Source organism: Cervus elaphus, chromosome 2 (genome assembly GCF_910594005.1).
Source record: "Cervus elaphus chromosome 2, mCerEla1.1, whole genome shotgun sequence".
In the NCBI taxonomy this organism is placed as follows: domain Eukaryota; kingdom Metazoa; phylum Chordata; class Mammalia; order Artiodactyla; family Cervidae; genus Cervus; species Cervus elaphus.
The window spans coordinates 23,010,094-23,025,478 of NC_057816.1; the positions used below are offsets into that span (position 1 = coordinate 23,010,094).

General features: G+C 38.1%; 1 protein-coding gene and 1 pseudogene across 1 annotated transcript; both read right to left on the bottom strand.

Moving 5' to 3' along the window:
- Positions 1-484: 484 nt before the first annotated feature.
- On the bottom strand, positions 485-1,444 carry LOC122705103. The gene has a single exon (XM_043920312.1). The coding sequence runs from the start codon at positions 1,415-1,417 to the stop codon at positions 485-487; it is 933 nt and encodes a 310-aa protein (XP_043776247.1). The 5' UTR covers positions 1,418-1,444.
- Positions 1,445-10,940: 9,496 nt separating this feature from the next.
- LOC122705112 lies at positions 10,941-11,872 on the bottom strand (annotated as a pseudogene).
- Positions 11,873-15,385: the final 3,513 nt, after the last annotated feature.

Below are 15,385 nucleotides of genomic sequence, written 5' to 3' on the forward strand. Positions count from 1 at the left end.
CTGAAGCCAGGTTCCATTCTAGCCTCTGTCTTTATTAAGTTTGGGACTATGGGCACTTACTCAAAGTAAACAAGTTTCAATTTATTCATCTTTCAAATGGAAACAATACTAGGGCTTGCTTTGAGAGATATCATAAATATTAAAGAAAGTTGTCTAATGTAAAGTGCTTGCTATTTTATACTATCTCAATAATAATATGTTATTACATTATGATGATCATCATATTCTAGTTATTTGTATTTTTTATATTGCACTGGAGTTTCTTTAATTCTCAAGAGTCTCTGACATTATTCTTGATATTTCTCCATACATAATCAATATAACACAAATTCAAAGGAACTAACCTGGAAGGAATTTGGGAAATGTATTGTATGGGGAAATGATCCTGAATTTCCAAAAATTTGAACAATAAAACTAAAACACTGTATATCTCATCAAAACAAAAGTTTATTTCTGATATGATACCAACATTGAGTCTATTCACCTATATTTTCCCAAGGTCCAGAATTTTCTTCAGGGCCAGCTTGACATCCTTATTCCGCAAACTGTAGATCAAAGGATTCAGCATGGGAACAATGCAGGTATAAAGCACAGAGGACACTTTCCCTTGGTCCATGGGGCTCACAGATGACGGCTGCAGGTACATGAATGCTGCAGATCCATAGAAAACAGCAACAGCCAAGATATGGGAACTGCAAGTGCTGAAGGCTTTGGACCTTCCCTCCGTGGAGTGGATGTGGAAGATTTTGTAGAGGATGTAGATGTAGGAGATAAGAATAGTCAAGGCAGGAATCAGGACATTGAAAGAACTGCAGACTAGAGCCAATAACTCATTGAAATAGATGCTAGAACAGGATAGCTCCATGAGTGGAAAAACATCACAGAAATAATGGTTAATAATATTAGCCTTGCAGAAATAGAGTCTCAACATAAGGCAAGTATGGAATGTTGATTGAATGATGCACAAGATATAAACTGCTGCTGTGAGCTGGAAGCACCTATAATAAGACATGATGGCATTATAAAGCAAGGGGTTACAGATGGCAACATAGCGGTCGTATGCCATTTCAGCCAATATATAGCACTCTGCAATAATAAAAAGAAGGAAGAAATAGAGCTGAGTCATACATTCAGGATAGGAGATGTTATTTTTCTCTGTCACAAAGTTCACCAGCATTTTGGGGGTAATGACAGTGGATTGACAGAGATCAATAAGGGACAAGTTGCTGAGGAAATAGTACATGGGGGTTTTCAGGTGAGAACTGAGCCCAATCAGTGTGATCATGCCCAGATTCCCTACCACCGTGACCACATAGATTCCTAGGAAGAGGAGGAAAAGTGGCAGCTGGAGTTGTGGCTGTTCTGTGAGCCCAGAGAGGATGAACTCAGTCACTGAGGTGTGGTTTCTAGGGTCCATTATCTTTTCAATAGGTTCTAAGTTTAAAAAAACAAACAAACAAACAAAAAAACAAATCAGAAAATGAGTATACATTTGTGTCTGTGTGTGAGAGAGAGAGAGAGGTTTATGCATGTGTGTATGTTTGTGTGTGAGAGAGAGAGGCAGAGAGTAATTCTATGGAGTTCATTCTTTATCTTTCAGCAGAGGACACACATAATGCAGGGATTTCTCCAGTATCTCTTGCTGCTACTCTAGGACAAACAGTGAATCTGGTTGAACTAGAAAAGAAATTATAAACATCAAGAAATTTACAAATAAGAAATTTCATAAAGTTTAAAAGAAACAACAATTTATGGAGGTAGTCAACATGAACATTTCTAGTATTATTTCTGAGTACTGTTCCTTCCTCCAAGTTTCTATGTTTATATATCAATTTCATGTTTGTTGAATGGCATAGTATTTTCCTTTCATTTATAATAAGTAAAGTTGTATAGGCTTTCTATAATTAATACAGAGAGGATTCACAAGTCTGTGGAAAGTAGTTATATTAGTTGGGGCTGTCTTCTTTAGTAACATCTCAACTGAAAATATCTGAAATGTGATGACCAGTGTTATTCACCTGAGATCTGAAGATTTAATGTTCCAGTTTCTTCTCCCTGGACTTTTACCCCAGGGGACAGAAATGTAACTGCTTGGCAGACATCATGCTTATACCTCCATAGGTTTTTCCACCCCAGGAACCATTCTTCTTATTCTAATTTGGGTAATCTTAGGGGTGAGAGTACAATGCTCTAAGTAAAAGTCACATACTCCACCACTGTGACTATGGCATCAGTGTACCAAGATTGATCTGTGCAATTTGGATTTCATGATTTAAATGGTGGAGGTGAGAAAATGATTCTATTTTCCAAATTGTAAAATGCATTTGAACACAAACATAAAGTGTTTGATATGCCGACCTTTTAAAAATATAGTCATGCATTTTGCATGTGCTCACAATAGAATTCAAAGATGGGAGAGATGTGGATGAGTAAAGTACATGCAAAATAAAATAAGTAATTTTAACGTCAATTCAATACTAGTCAACAGTGTGATGTGTTTTCTAAAGACCAATATATCTTTAGTTAAGATTTGCAAAGGAAATGAGTAGGTTCTAGAACACAGAAATTCATATTAACACTCAAGTAGTATTTGGCTATTGTGTTCAGTTTGAAATAAAATACTGTGTGTGATACAGGTAAAGCTGCACAGTTTCATATATGTCATCAAGAAATCAATTATTTTAAGATGGCTAAAACAACCAAGGATATTATTTTCTAGCAAGGCAAAAATTCATGTGGCAAAGGAAAGTTATCTCAAAGTTCATCACATGGCAGTGAGAGGTACTGAACTTGTTGTATACATTCAAGAGATTGGGTAAAATGAACTGCTTCACACTATGGGAAGAAATATTTGGTTTCGCAGCAAAGACAAACATCCCTATCACCAGACACACCCGAGCCGACTGTCATAAAAGTTGGAGCACAGACTGAATAACCACGTGCATACAGATATTCTTTAAGGACACACCAAATGGGTAGTTGGATTATATGTACTTCTATTATCTTCATTCTAATGGATCTTGATTGTGGTAGACAGTAGAGGATTGAAACCTCAGATCGACCCCATTCTTGCTGTGTGATCTTGAGATAATATGTCTACTCTCCAACTTTCTGAAAAAACAGAAACACTAAAATCTACCTTCTGTGTAAATTCACAATACTGATTCCTATGAAATGTTTAGCACAGTCCCATACCCTTGGAAAGACCCTATTACTGTCATTGTTATTTGAATTTTAATCTATTGAGTTGCTTCCCATTTTATCTTTTGTTTCAGTGGCATTTTCATTCCTGCTATGATGGCTGGGATTTTTTTTTTTCTTTCCTTAAGACATTTTCTTGTTCCTCCGTTCTACCTAAATATATACAATGATACTGAAATTTGAAATTTTTACTCAATTGTAACTCTTAAATATCAATATTCTCAAAGGTCTCCAAATAAAGTTTGAATAAATTTCTGTCATTCAATGATTTTATTTCACCCAACAACAAAATATTTTATTTTTATGTCCCACCAGGTATCGCATGATTAACTATTGCACAAAACAGCATGTGATAGAATCTCTTTTTTTTTTTTTTGACTCATTATATTTCTTTATCTTCTCTCACACATTCCCAGTGTATCTGATGAAATCTATTGAATAGCTAGGGCCTTTAAGTTAGGGACTTTAATAATGGAAACCCCAGTTAATAAGACCGTTTTCTATGTGCTGAGGATACCTTTCTCATCTTTACATTTAGTACATGCTTCATTCTGCATCAATTATTATGAGTTACTTATTGGCTTTTCTTCTGTACTAGACTGTAAACTCAATACAGTGCTTGGCACAATGCCTTATACACGAGTATCAATAAATATGATTTTTTAATAAAATTATTGAAAGGATTGTAGTAATAAGTTAACATAGACTCCAACACAAGTGAACAAAGCTTTCACACTGCCTGAGTGGAGGTGAGTAAACAAAGAAATACTGGCCATAACTTTCTCCAGCAGGGACAGAGAGATGATAAGGGAACCTTAGCTCCTCAGGGAGTGTGAATATTAGAGTGAGGACAGATAGAGACAGAAAAATAACTACTCGCATCTATTAGTGCACTGTGAGGGAACTAGAACAGGAGGTCTAACTTTTTATAGTCCAGGACTGGGATTCAAATACATCCCTCTTGCTCCCCAGTACACCAGTGCTCTGTATTCTTCTCCTTTATTTGTCTGAACGGAATAATGGTCTGGTGATGCAGGTGGATAGTTCTGAGTACTAACCTTGTAGGACTTCTTCTTGTAGTGTCATAACCTAGAAGATACTGTTGTAAAAATTTTGAGTCACTGGTCCTGACTTCTGTTGAAGTCAATGGCCCTCTGCAAAGGTTGGTTGGTATGAATGGTGATTTATACTCTAAGTATAGATGCTAAGAGTCAGATGAGGAACAGATAATGCTAATGATCTCCCATTAGGATCATATCCCACAAGCATCAACTCTTGGGATAAGTTGCAATTAGCAGTTCCCTTTTCTTCCTTTGACTCTCGGGTGTTTAATAGTGTCATATCATTGTAATTTATCATTTTTTGTTAGATTATAGGTTGAAAGCAAGGCTGTGATAGATTTTATTAGAACTCTGGTGAATTTCCTGTCAAGCTATATAAAAATTCAAAATTTTAGGAAATATTTAAGATCTGTATTAAAGGAACATTCTAAAGTGATTTCACACAAGAGATAAACAAAAAATCAAAAAAAATCTTTGTGTGCAATAGTTGAATGATTTTTTTCTCACTGACCTATATTTAACTATATTTAAATACCATGAAACATTTATAAAATAATAGTACTTGAAATATTTTAACATGCTAGGCTGCAGGAATGCTTCAACTGGTTGCTGCCATTACCCCATGAAAAGTTCCTAACAAGTAGAATAAGTTAATGACTTTATCTAACTCTATAAATAAAAGAAATATTGAGGAATAATATAGAGATGTGTCACTTAATGTGAAAAAATTTGCTTGACATATAGAGTAATAAAAAAAAAATCATGTCCTGGTTCAATGTGGCAATATAGGAATATCGACAACTCTGACTGCAACAGTATATATAACTCATATTATTTTTTAACCTTTAAATTTATTGAACTATAATTTACATGGATAAAATTCTACATACTAAGAATTTTCTCAGTGTCAATATAGGTGAAATTTTTTTTCCAGTATAGGTATGGGAAACCATGGTATTTTAGACTGGAGTGTTTGAGTTCTAGGTACCACTGTATCTCCAAATTTGCTGTGTTGACCCATCAGATAACAAATATGCATATTATTTTTAAAGGCATGTAAGTTGTATGCTTGATAACCAAGAGTTTTTCTTCAAGGATTTTGGGTTTCTGACTTTATTCAATGACTTAAGAAATCAGGTGTTCACAAGTTATCTTACCTGCACTCGGGTTCGATACAAAAGGTACTCAAGTTCATGCTTCTAAATTTTTGTATAGAAATAATCTAGGATGTCATCAGTTTTACTGCAGAGTTTGAAGAACTCTTCAAATATAAATTTAATTAATTTTAACTTTTAAAAGTCGTATGTAGCTAATTGGAGAAAGTAATGAAAAAAGACAGTATAAAATACATGTGGCTTCCCATAAATATTTTTTAAAAGAAAATAAGAAAATTACCAAGGTGTTTCTAGTGGCAGGAACTATCTTATGTCCTGCAGATATGGCAATGAAATACGTGCATTGGGATAATCTTCATGAACACTACAGTAAAGTATATTTTGGACAATAAGCAGGCAAGTACACACCCAAAACAATAAATGGTATAGTAGGAGGCATACTGGCTTGAGAAATGTTACAAAGCATGAAGGAGATCTTAACTCAGATTGTAAGCTCTGGTAAAGATTTTGAAGTAAGAGAACCATATATCCATACAGTATAATAAGCAAAGACTAGATCTAAAATATCATGTTCATGTTATGTGTCTGATCACAAAAATATTCTTCTGTCAAGTATTTTCATCAGGAAAACATTGACATCTTTATTCCTGAGGCTGTTGATCAGGGGATTCAGCATGGGCAAAACAATAGTATAAAACACAGAGGACATTTTCCTTTGGTCCATGGATCTCACAGGTGATGGCTTCAGGCATATGAATGCTGCAGATTCATAGAAAACAGCATCTGAGATGCAAGAGTGGCATGTGCTCAAGTCTTTAGACCCACCAACTGTGGAACAAATGTGGATGCTGCTGGAAATGCTGAAGATGTAGGAGCTGAAGATGATCAGGATGCAGACAAATATGTTAAGTGCACCAAAACATAGAACCAGTAATTCATTGTGATAGGTGCTAGAGTAGGAGAGCTTGAGGAGGGGCAGAAGACCATAGCAACAATGGTTCAGTGCAGTTCAATTCCGTTCAGTTGCTCAGTCACGCCCAACTCTTTGTGACCCCATGGATGGCAGCATGCCAGTTTTCCCTGTCCAAAATCAACTCCAGCAGCTTACTCAAATTCATGTCCATCAACTCAGTGATGCCATTCAAAAATCTCATACTCTGCCATCCCCTTCTCCTTCTGGCCTCAATCATTACCAGCATCAGGGTCTTTTCCAATGAGTCACTTCTTCACATCAGGTGGCCAAAGTATTGGAGTTTCAGCTTCAGCATCTCCTTCTAATGAATATTCAGTACTGATTTACTTTAGAATGGACTGGTTGGGTCTCCTTGCAGTCCAAGGGACCCTCAAGAATCTTCTGCAACATCACAGTTCAAAAGCGTCAATTCTTTGGTCCTCAGCTTTGTTTATAGTCCAACTCTCACATCCATATATGACAATGGAAAAACCATAGCTTTGACTAGACAGACACTTCTTGGCCAAGTAATGTCTTTGCTTTTAAATATGCTGTCTATGTTGGTCACAGCTTTTCTTCCATACAGCAAGAGACTTTTAATTTCATGGCTGCAGTCAACATCTGCAGTGACTTTTGAGCCCCCCAAAATAAAGTCTGTCACTGTTTCCCCATCTATTTGCCATGAAGGATAGGACCAGAGGCCATGATCTTAGTTTTCTGAATGTTGAGCTTTAAGGTAACTTTTCCACCCCCCTCTTTCCCTTTCATCAAGAAGCTCTTTAGTTCTTCGCTTTCTGCCATAAGGATGGTGATTTTGCATATCTGAGATAATTGATATTTCCCCTGGCAAACTTGATTCCAACTTGGGCTTCATCCAGCCCAGCATTTCTCATGATGTACTCTACATATAAGTTAAATAAGCAGGCTGACAATATACAGCCTTGACATACTCCTTTTCCTATTCGGAACCAGTCTGTTGTTCTATGTCCAGTTCTAACTGTTTCTTCCTGACCTGCATACAGGTTTCTCAAGAGGCAGGTCAGGTGGTCTGGTATTCCCATCTCTTTCAGAATTTTCCAGTTTGTGGTGATCCATACATTCAAAGGTTTTGGCATAATCAATAAAGCAGAAATAGATGTTTTTCTGGAACTCCCTTGCTTTTTCAATAATCCAACAGATGTTTATCAATTTGATCTCTGATTTCTCTGACATTTCTAAATCCAGCTTGAACATCTGGAAGTTCACAGTTGACATACTGTTGAAGCCTGGCTTGGAGAACTTTGAGCATTACTTTACTAGTGTGTTAGACAAGTCCAATTGTGTGGTAGTTTGAGCATTCTTTGGCATGTGTGATTTTATTAACGCTCAAAATTGTGTCACTTCCTTATTTAAAAAAACAAAAACATTTAGCATCTCCCGTCACCAAAAAAAAAAAAAAAAAAAATGACATCTTAGAGTGATGCACACGTGATTCATGAACTGTCTGCTATCTACTTTTCTAGTCCAGTAGAATGATCAATCATATGTGAGGTATGACCTGTTTTTTCTGGATCTATATATGCTTTTCTTGTCTAGCAAGACCATTTCCTGTCCCTTACCTATGTTTTATTTAGGTGCCTAAGCCCCGGTATTTCAAGGATTTTCCACCAGAATTCTTAGTATTTGTTCTCTGTTAATCCATTTGTGCTTGTTGAGAAAAGCACTGGCCTAGGAATCTTGCCTATGACAGGAGTTGTGATTGTAACCACCTCCCCTCTTTTGTACAACTGGCTTCCCAGGTGGCTCTAGGGGTAAAGCATCCCACTGCCAATGCAGGAGATGGAGATGTGGGTTTGGGAAGATCCTCTGAAGTAGGAAATGGCACCACACCACACTATTCTCACCTGGAAAATTCCATCAGCAGAAGAGCCTGGTGGGCTACATTCCATGGGGCTGCAAAGAGTTGGACATGACTGAGCAAATAGGACTGATGAAAATTAAGTCAAATGATAAATATGAGTGTTCTTTGAAAAAGATTATCTGATATTGAATTAATGTTTAATGAAATACAAGGGGGTAAATTTATATTATGGGGTTCCCTGGTGGCTCAGCAGTAAAGAATCCACTTGCAAATGCAGGAGTCATGCATCTTCCACTGCATTGGGACAATCCTTTGGGAAGATCCTTGAAGAAGGAAATAGAAACCCACTCCAGAATTCCTACCTGGAAAACCCTGTAGACAGAAAACATGGCAGGCTACAATCCATGGGTTTGCAAAGAGTTGGATAGAATTTAGTGAGTAAAAAGCAACAAAGCTGTATTATATATTTGTCCAATATTTGGATACTATAAGTAAACACTGCAACTTGTTATATGAGGTGAATAGACAGCACACTACTTAAAGGATATTGATATGACAATATGAATAGGATGGCTTGAATTAGGAAAAGACAGAATACAACTGAGCATTTAGAATAACATGAGAATTTATAATTATAAGATGTTTAAGACCCACAATTATAAAAGCAATAGTATGAGGGAAAAGAAGAGATGTTTTAAAGAAAACATAACATGAAATGGCAACTATATAAATTATGGGACAAAAGAGCATTAACATATGTCAAGGCTGTATATTGTCACCCTGCTTATTTAACTTACATGCAGAGTGCATCATGCAAAATGTTAGGGTGGATGAAGCACAAGCTGGAATCAAGATTGCCAGGAGAAATATCAATAACCTAAGAAACACAGATGACACCACCTTTATGGCAGAAAGTGAAGAGGAACTAAAGTCTCTTGATGAAAGTAAAGCTGGCTTAAACCTCAACATTCAAAACACTAAGACCATGGCATCGGGTCCCATCACTTCATGGCAAATAGATGGGGAAACAATGGAAACAGACAGACTTTTCTTTTCTTGGGTTCCAAAATCACTGCAGATGGTGACTGCCATCATGAAATTAAAAGATGCTTGCTCCTTGGAAGAAAAGCTATGACCAACCTAGAATGCATGTTAAAAAGTAGAGATACTACTTTGCCAACATTGTCAAAACTATATTTTTTCTATTAGGTCACATCACTTCATGGCAAATAGATGGGGAAACAATGGAAACAGACAGACTTTTCTTTTCTTGGGCTCCAAAATCACTGCAGATGGTGACTGCCACCATGAAATTAAAAGATGCTTGCTCCTTGGAAGAAAAGCTATGACCAACCTAGAAAGCATGTTAAAAAGTAGAGATATTACTTTGCCAACATTGTCAAAACTATATTTTTTCTATTAGTCATGTATGGATGTGAGAGTTGAAGTACAAAAAAGCTGACCACCAAAGAACTGATGCTTTTGAACTGTGATGTTGGAGAAGACTCTTGAGAGTCCCCTGGACTGCAAGGGGATCAAACCAGTTAATCCTAAAGGAAATCAATGTTGGATATTCATTGGAAGAAATGATGCTGAAGCTGAAGCACCAATACTTTGGACACCTGATGCAAAGAACTGACTCATTGGAATAGACTCTGATGCTGGGTAAGATTGAAGGCAGGAGGAGAAGGGGCCAGTAGAGGATGAGATGGTTGGATGGCATCACCGACTCAATGGACATGAGTTTGAGCAAGCTCCAGGAGTTGGTGAGGGACAGGGAAGCCTGGTGTGCTGCAGTCCATGGGGTTGCAAAGAATCGGACACAACCTGAGGGACTGAACTGAACATGAAATGACAACTCAATAAAGTATGGAACAGAAGAGCATTAACAATATGGAAGTGATATAACTCAGCAGGATTTCTTTCTTTTATGAACAGCTGCTTCAAAAATAGTTATAGGGCTATTGGTATAAAGATAAGACAATGTTGTTTAGGCTGCTTTTATAAATATTTATATTTCAATTATAATTTGAATCTCTTTAATGACTGTCTACTGTGAAACTCTGCACTAAATCTCCATCTCTGCAATTTTTGCTTTGACCAACACAGTTTGAAAGATTTTGATTATTTTCATTTTATCAAAGGAAATAAAAGTGAAAATAGCATAGAAGATATCTAGAGAAAAGAAACACAATCTTATAGTAAAGTGATGATGCTTGACATATAGAAGAAAATTCTCAGGGAGGCATTGGACCTATTCACAATCTTCTTGTGCAAAAGTATTACTTATTATGTTTTCTCTATCATTTATTATGTTTGGGACCATGGCAAATACACAAATGAAACAACATTCCATTTCTTCTTTACAAAGGAAAATAATACTAGAATTTGTCCTGAAGGAATATAGTAAATAAAGCTATCCATTTAAAGTACTGGGCATAGTGCTTTACATTTCCTAAATCTTGGTAATATGCATTGCTGTGATTTTCACCATAATCATCATAAGCATTGCTGTTCTTCCTAGATATATTATTATTAAAAATAAATGTAAGCTCCTTTAGCATTCAAGGTTTTTTTAAAATTCTATTACTGTATTTTTTCTTATATAATCATTGTAATGTATGTTCAAAGAAGTAGCCAGGAACAGAATTTTGGAGATGAGTTATATAGAGAAGCATCAATAAATTTCCAAAAATTTGAACAATATATCTAACACACTGCATAGTCCAGCAAACCAAATGACTTCTATTACATCATGCTATTGATTCTATTCATATACATTTTCCTCTTTCCAGAATTTTCTTCAGGACAAATCTGACATCCTTATCCCACAGACTGTAAATTAGAGGATTTAGCATGGGAACAATACAGGTATAAAACACAGAGGACACGTTCCCTTGATCCATGGAGCTCACAGATGATGGTTTCAGATACATGAATGCTGCAGATCCAAAGAAAACAACAAGAGCTAAGATGTGAGAGCTGCAGGTGCTGAAGGCTTTGGACCTGCCTCAGTGGAGTGGATTTGGAGTCCTGGAGAGGATGAAGATGTAGGATGTAAGGATGATTGAGTCAGGAGTCAGGATATTAAATGCACTCAAGACTAGAACCAATAATTCATTGATGAAGATGCTGGAACAGGATAGTTCCAAGAGTGGGAAGAGATCACAGAAATAATGGTTAATCACCTTGTTCTTGCAGAAAAAGAGTCTCAACATAAATCCTGTATGGATTGTGGATCCAATGATGGCCAAAATATAAACTCCCACTGTGAGGCAGAGGCAGATGTGGTAAGACATGATAACATTTTAAAGCAAGGGATCGTGGATGGCAACTTAGCAGTCATATGCCATTGCAGCCAACGTGTGACACTCTGCAATAGCAAAAGTGCTGAAGAAGTAGAGCTGAGTCATGCATTCAGAGAAATAAATGATGTTCTGCTTTGTCATAAAGTTTACCAGCATTTTGGGGGTAATGACAGTGGACGGACAGAGATCAATAAAGACAAATTGCTGAGGAAATAGTACATGGGAGTGTGCAGGTGAGAACTGAGCCCTATCAAAGTAATCATGTCCAGGTTCCCCACCACCATAACCACATAGATTCCTCGGAAGAGGAGGAAAAGTGACAGCTGGAGTTGTGGCTGTTCTGTGACCTCAGTGAGGATGAACTCAGTCACTGAAGAGTGACTTCCAGGGTCCATTATCCTGTCTGAGTTTCTAAGTATAAGAAGAGTAGATGAGTGTTCTTTTGTGCTCCCTTCTGTGTGTATGTACATGTTTATGTGTGAGGAAGAGTAATTCTGGGGATATCATTAATTTATCCCTCATCAGAAGAAGTTCATAATGTGGGGATCTCTTGAAAAACAATGATTCTTGTTGTAGCAGAATAGAAATTATAGACTTCAAGAAAGTTATAATTAAGATATCAAATAACATTTTAAAAGAAGATACCGATTCTGAATTTTTAAAGTCATTCATAGCAAATGTTACTACTCTTATTTCTGAGGACTTTTTGTTTTCGTTTCATACCCTATGTGCCTATATTAATATAATGCATGTCAAATGGCCAGTATTTTCATTTCACTCAGAATAAATGATAGTAAGGTATGCTTTCTGTAAGTTGTAAACAAAGGTTACATAAGGCTGTGAAAAGTAGTTGTATTCGTCTGAGATATTTCTTACAGAAAATCCATTCAGAATTTCAGAAAAGTTAAAGTAAAAGTCGCTCAGTCGTGTCCAACTCGTTGTGACTTCATGGACGATACAGTCCATGGAGCTCTTCAGGCCAGAATACTGGAGTGGGTGTCCTGTCCCTTCTCCAGGAGATCTTCCCAACCCAGGGATCAAACCCAGATCTCCTGCATCGCGGGCAGATTCTTTTCCAACTGAGCTATCAGGGAAACCCTAGAATTTCAGAAGGACTGGTCAACTATCAGCTTCATTTCAGCTGAGATCTGCTTTAGAGCTCACCTTCTTCCAACCCGGACCATGACCCAGGAGTTTAGAAACACAACTGCTTAGCAGGCATCATATTTATATCTCAACAGATTTTCCAAGTCCCAGAAAAACCCTGCTCCTATTTCTAATTTGAATACTCTAAGGGAACATAAAGGAATGGCATATATTTAAGTCATATATCCCACCACTCTGACCCCGGGAGCAGTGCACTAAGAATGGTTTAGGCAATTTGAGCTTCATGGTTGAAGTACTGGCAGTCAAATAATTGTTCATATCTCCAAAATATAATAATGGTTTTTGAAGACAAACACTAAGGGTCATTTATGCTGTGCTTTTTAAAAATAATCATGCATTTTACATATGTTCTCCATAGAATTCAAAGACGGTGGGGATATGAATTAGTAGAGCACATGCAAAATAGAAGTAGAAATTTTAATTAATATTAGTCAACAGTTACATTAACTAGTTAGTGTATTTTTTTTAAAAGACCAGTATGTTTTTAGTTTAAATTTACAAAGATTAGTAGATCGCAGAAAGCGGAAACCCATGTTCCTACTTAATGCACAAGCAAGAGTTGGGTTAGTATGCTCACTTTGAGGTACAATACTTTATGCGATAGGGAAATACTGGATAACTTCAGAAACATGAACTAGAAATTGGTCATTTTAGAATGGTTGAAATAACTGAAGATATTTTTTAGCAGAGCAAAACTGCACGTGGCCCGTGACAGTCATTGCACTGTTAAACATATGGACTTATTTTAGAGGCATATCTTTGTATGTCTTAAGAGATTAAAGTAAAACTAATTGCTTGAAACTGTAGGGAGAAATATTTGGTTTCACAACAAAGGTTTAACATTCCAATCACCAGACACACTGTGATCTTATAGTCAAAATGTTGTGGTCGACTTGAATGGTCAATTGCTTAGCAAATATTGTTTAAAGATACAATCACCTGGTTGGATTCAATTACCTTTAACATTTATTCCAGTTCCCAAACTTCATGATTTCATAATTCTTTTTTTTTTCTATTTCATAATTCTTAATGGTTATGATACCAAGATAGACAGTAGTGAATTGAAATTTTAATTCAACCTCTTGATTGCTGTGTGACCTGGGGATAATCCCCTCTACTCTCCAGATCTCTAAAACGCAAAAACTTAAATATCTGCTTTGTTTGAAAACTAAGTTAAATGCTGCCTACTTGTTTCTTAGCATAGTTCCTGGTTCTTGGTAAGAGGGAGAACAAGAAGGCAGAGGAGTAGGTGGATGTGGAGTACCTCTCTCTCCACGGATACATCAGGAATATGACTTCAGACAGAGTGCATGCAGAACATCAGCTGAGAGCAGACAGGAGTACCTGGCCAGTGGAAAGAATATATAGAATCATGCAAAACTTGGTAGGATGGAGGAACTAGGAGGAAGAACAGGAATGTTAGTAGGAGTGCACCTGCCCTCTGCAGGTGGGGGAACTGAAGCAAGGGTCTGTTCCCCACATCGGGGAAGTTGTCTGAGTCAAAGGAGAAACATTTAAGGCTGAAAGTGAAATAGCTGATCTGTGGGAGCCTAAATGGGATGAGAATCAGACAGTTCTTGCTGTAGCCACACATACCCCCAGATGTGAACGCAGGTCCCCTAGAAGGTGAAGAAGCTGGGAGCTGGAGTTTAGGGACTGGGGAGCAATCCCAGGGCAAGAGCTGCTGTTGACTGTGGAGAAATGGATCGAGGGGATGTGACAGAGGATATTGTGCTGGGAAATGACTGGAGGAAAGCCAAGCAGCCATGGAAGCAAGGTGTTACTGCTGAGTCATGTGTAGGGGGTGAAGCCATCACCATAGTCTCTCTATCCCCACAGATCAGCATCTGCAGCTGAAAAAGAGAGAGGCTGGCTCATCAACCCCCTCAGGCACTGAACTACAAGAGTAGGACCCTACCCAGGGTGCTCCTTTAAGTGCCTGACAGACTGAACAACAGAGAAGGACCTAGGCAAGGGAGCCCTCTAAGTGCCTGAATGGGCAGAGCTACAGAGAAAGAGGCCTTCTGATCGCCAGCTACCAGAGGCTTTAAAAAAGACTCTGATAGGGCCATAACTCCTGTGGTGGAGGCAGTCCGTGTCCCTGCACACTTGGTGCCCCCACGGTCCCTGCAAGCCAAGCAGCGGTGCCACCTTCATGCCCAAATCTCACTGGGGTAGAGCTGCCACAGGCAAAAAAAGTCTTTCGTCTAAGCATGCAGGTCACATTGGTCATGTCTAACTCTCCACGGCCCTGAGGACTGTGGTCTGCCAGGCTTCTCTGCTGGGGGGTGGGGGAGGTTCTCCAGGTAAGAATACTGGAGTGTATTGGCCCATACTGGTTGCCATACCCTTCTGGACCACTATATTTCCTGCTGCCCTAGCTGCCAACTCGCCTGAGTTCCCGGTGCTGCCAGAACCCCTGCAGCCCAAGCAGCTGCACCAGCTCCACACCTGAACCTCACTGGGGCAGACCCAAGTCCTCCAGGACAGCCTCAGGAACAACCCCCAGTGGACAGCCCATGTGCAGAGGTGGAAACAAAGCCACAAATGAAACCCAGGGGGCAGTGTGGCTAAGGAAGAAGACCCAAAACCTTCCCGCCAATTGTACAAGCTGCAGATTAAATCCACATGCTCAACAAGGCAGACTCTGTGTCTGTGGACTATATAAAAGGACATTGAGGGCTCCCACAAAAGAAAACACGTTCGTTCTGATAGCTGTGGACATTGGAGGCAACAATACA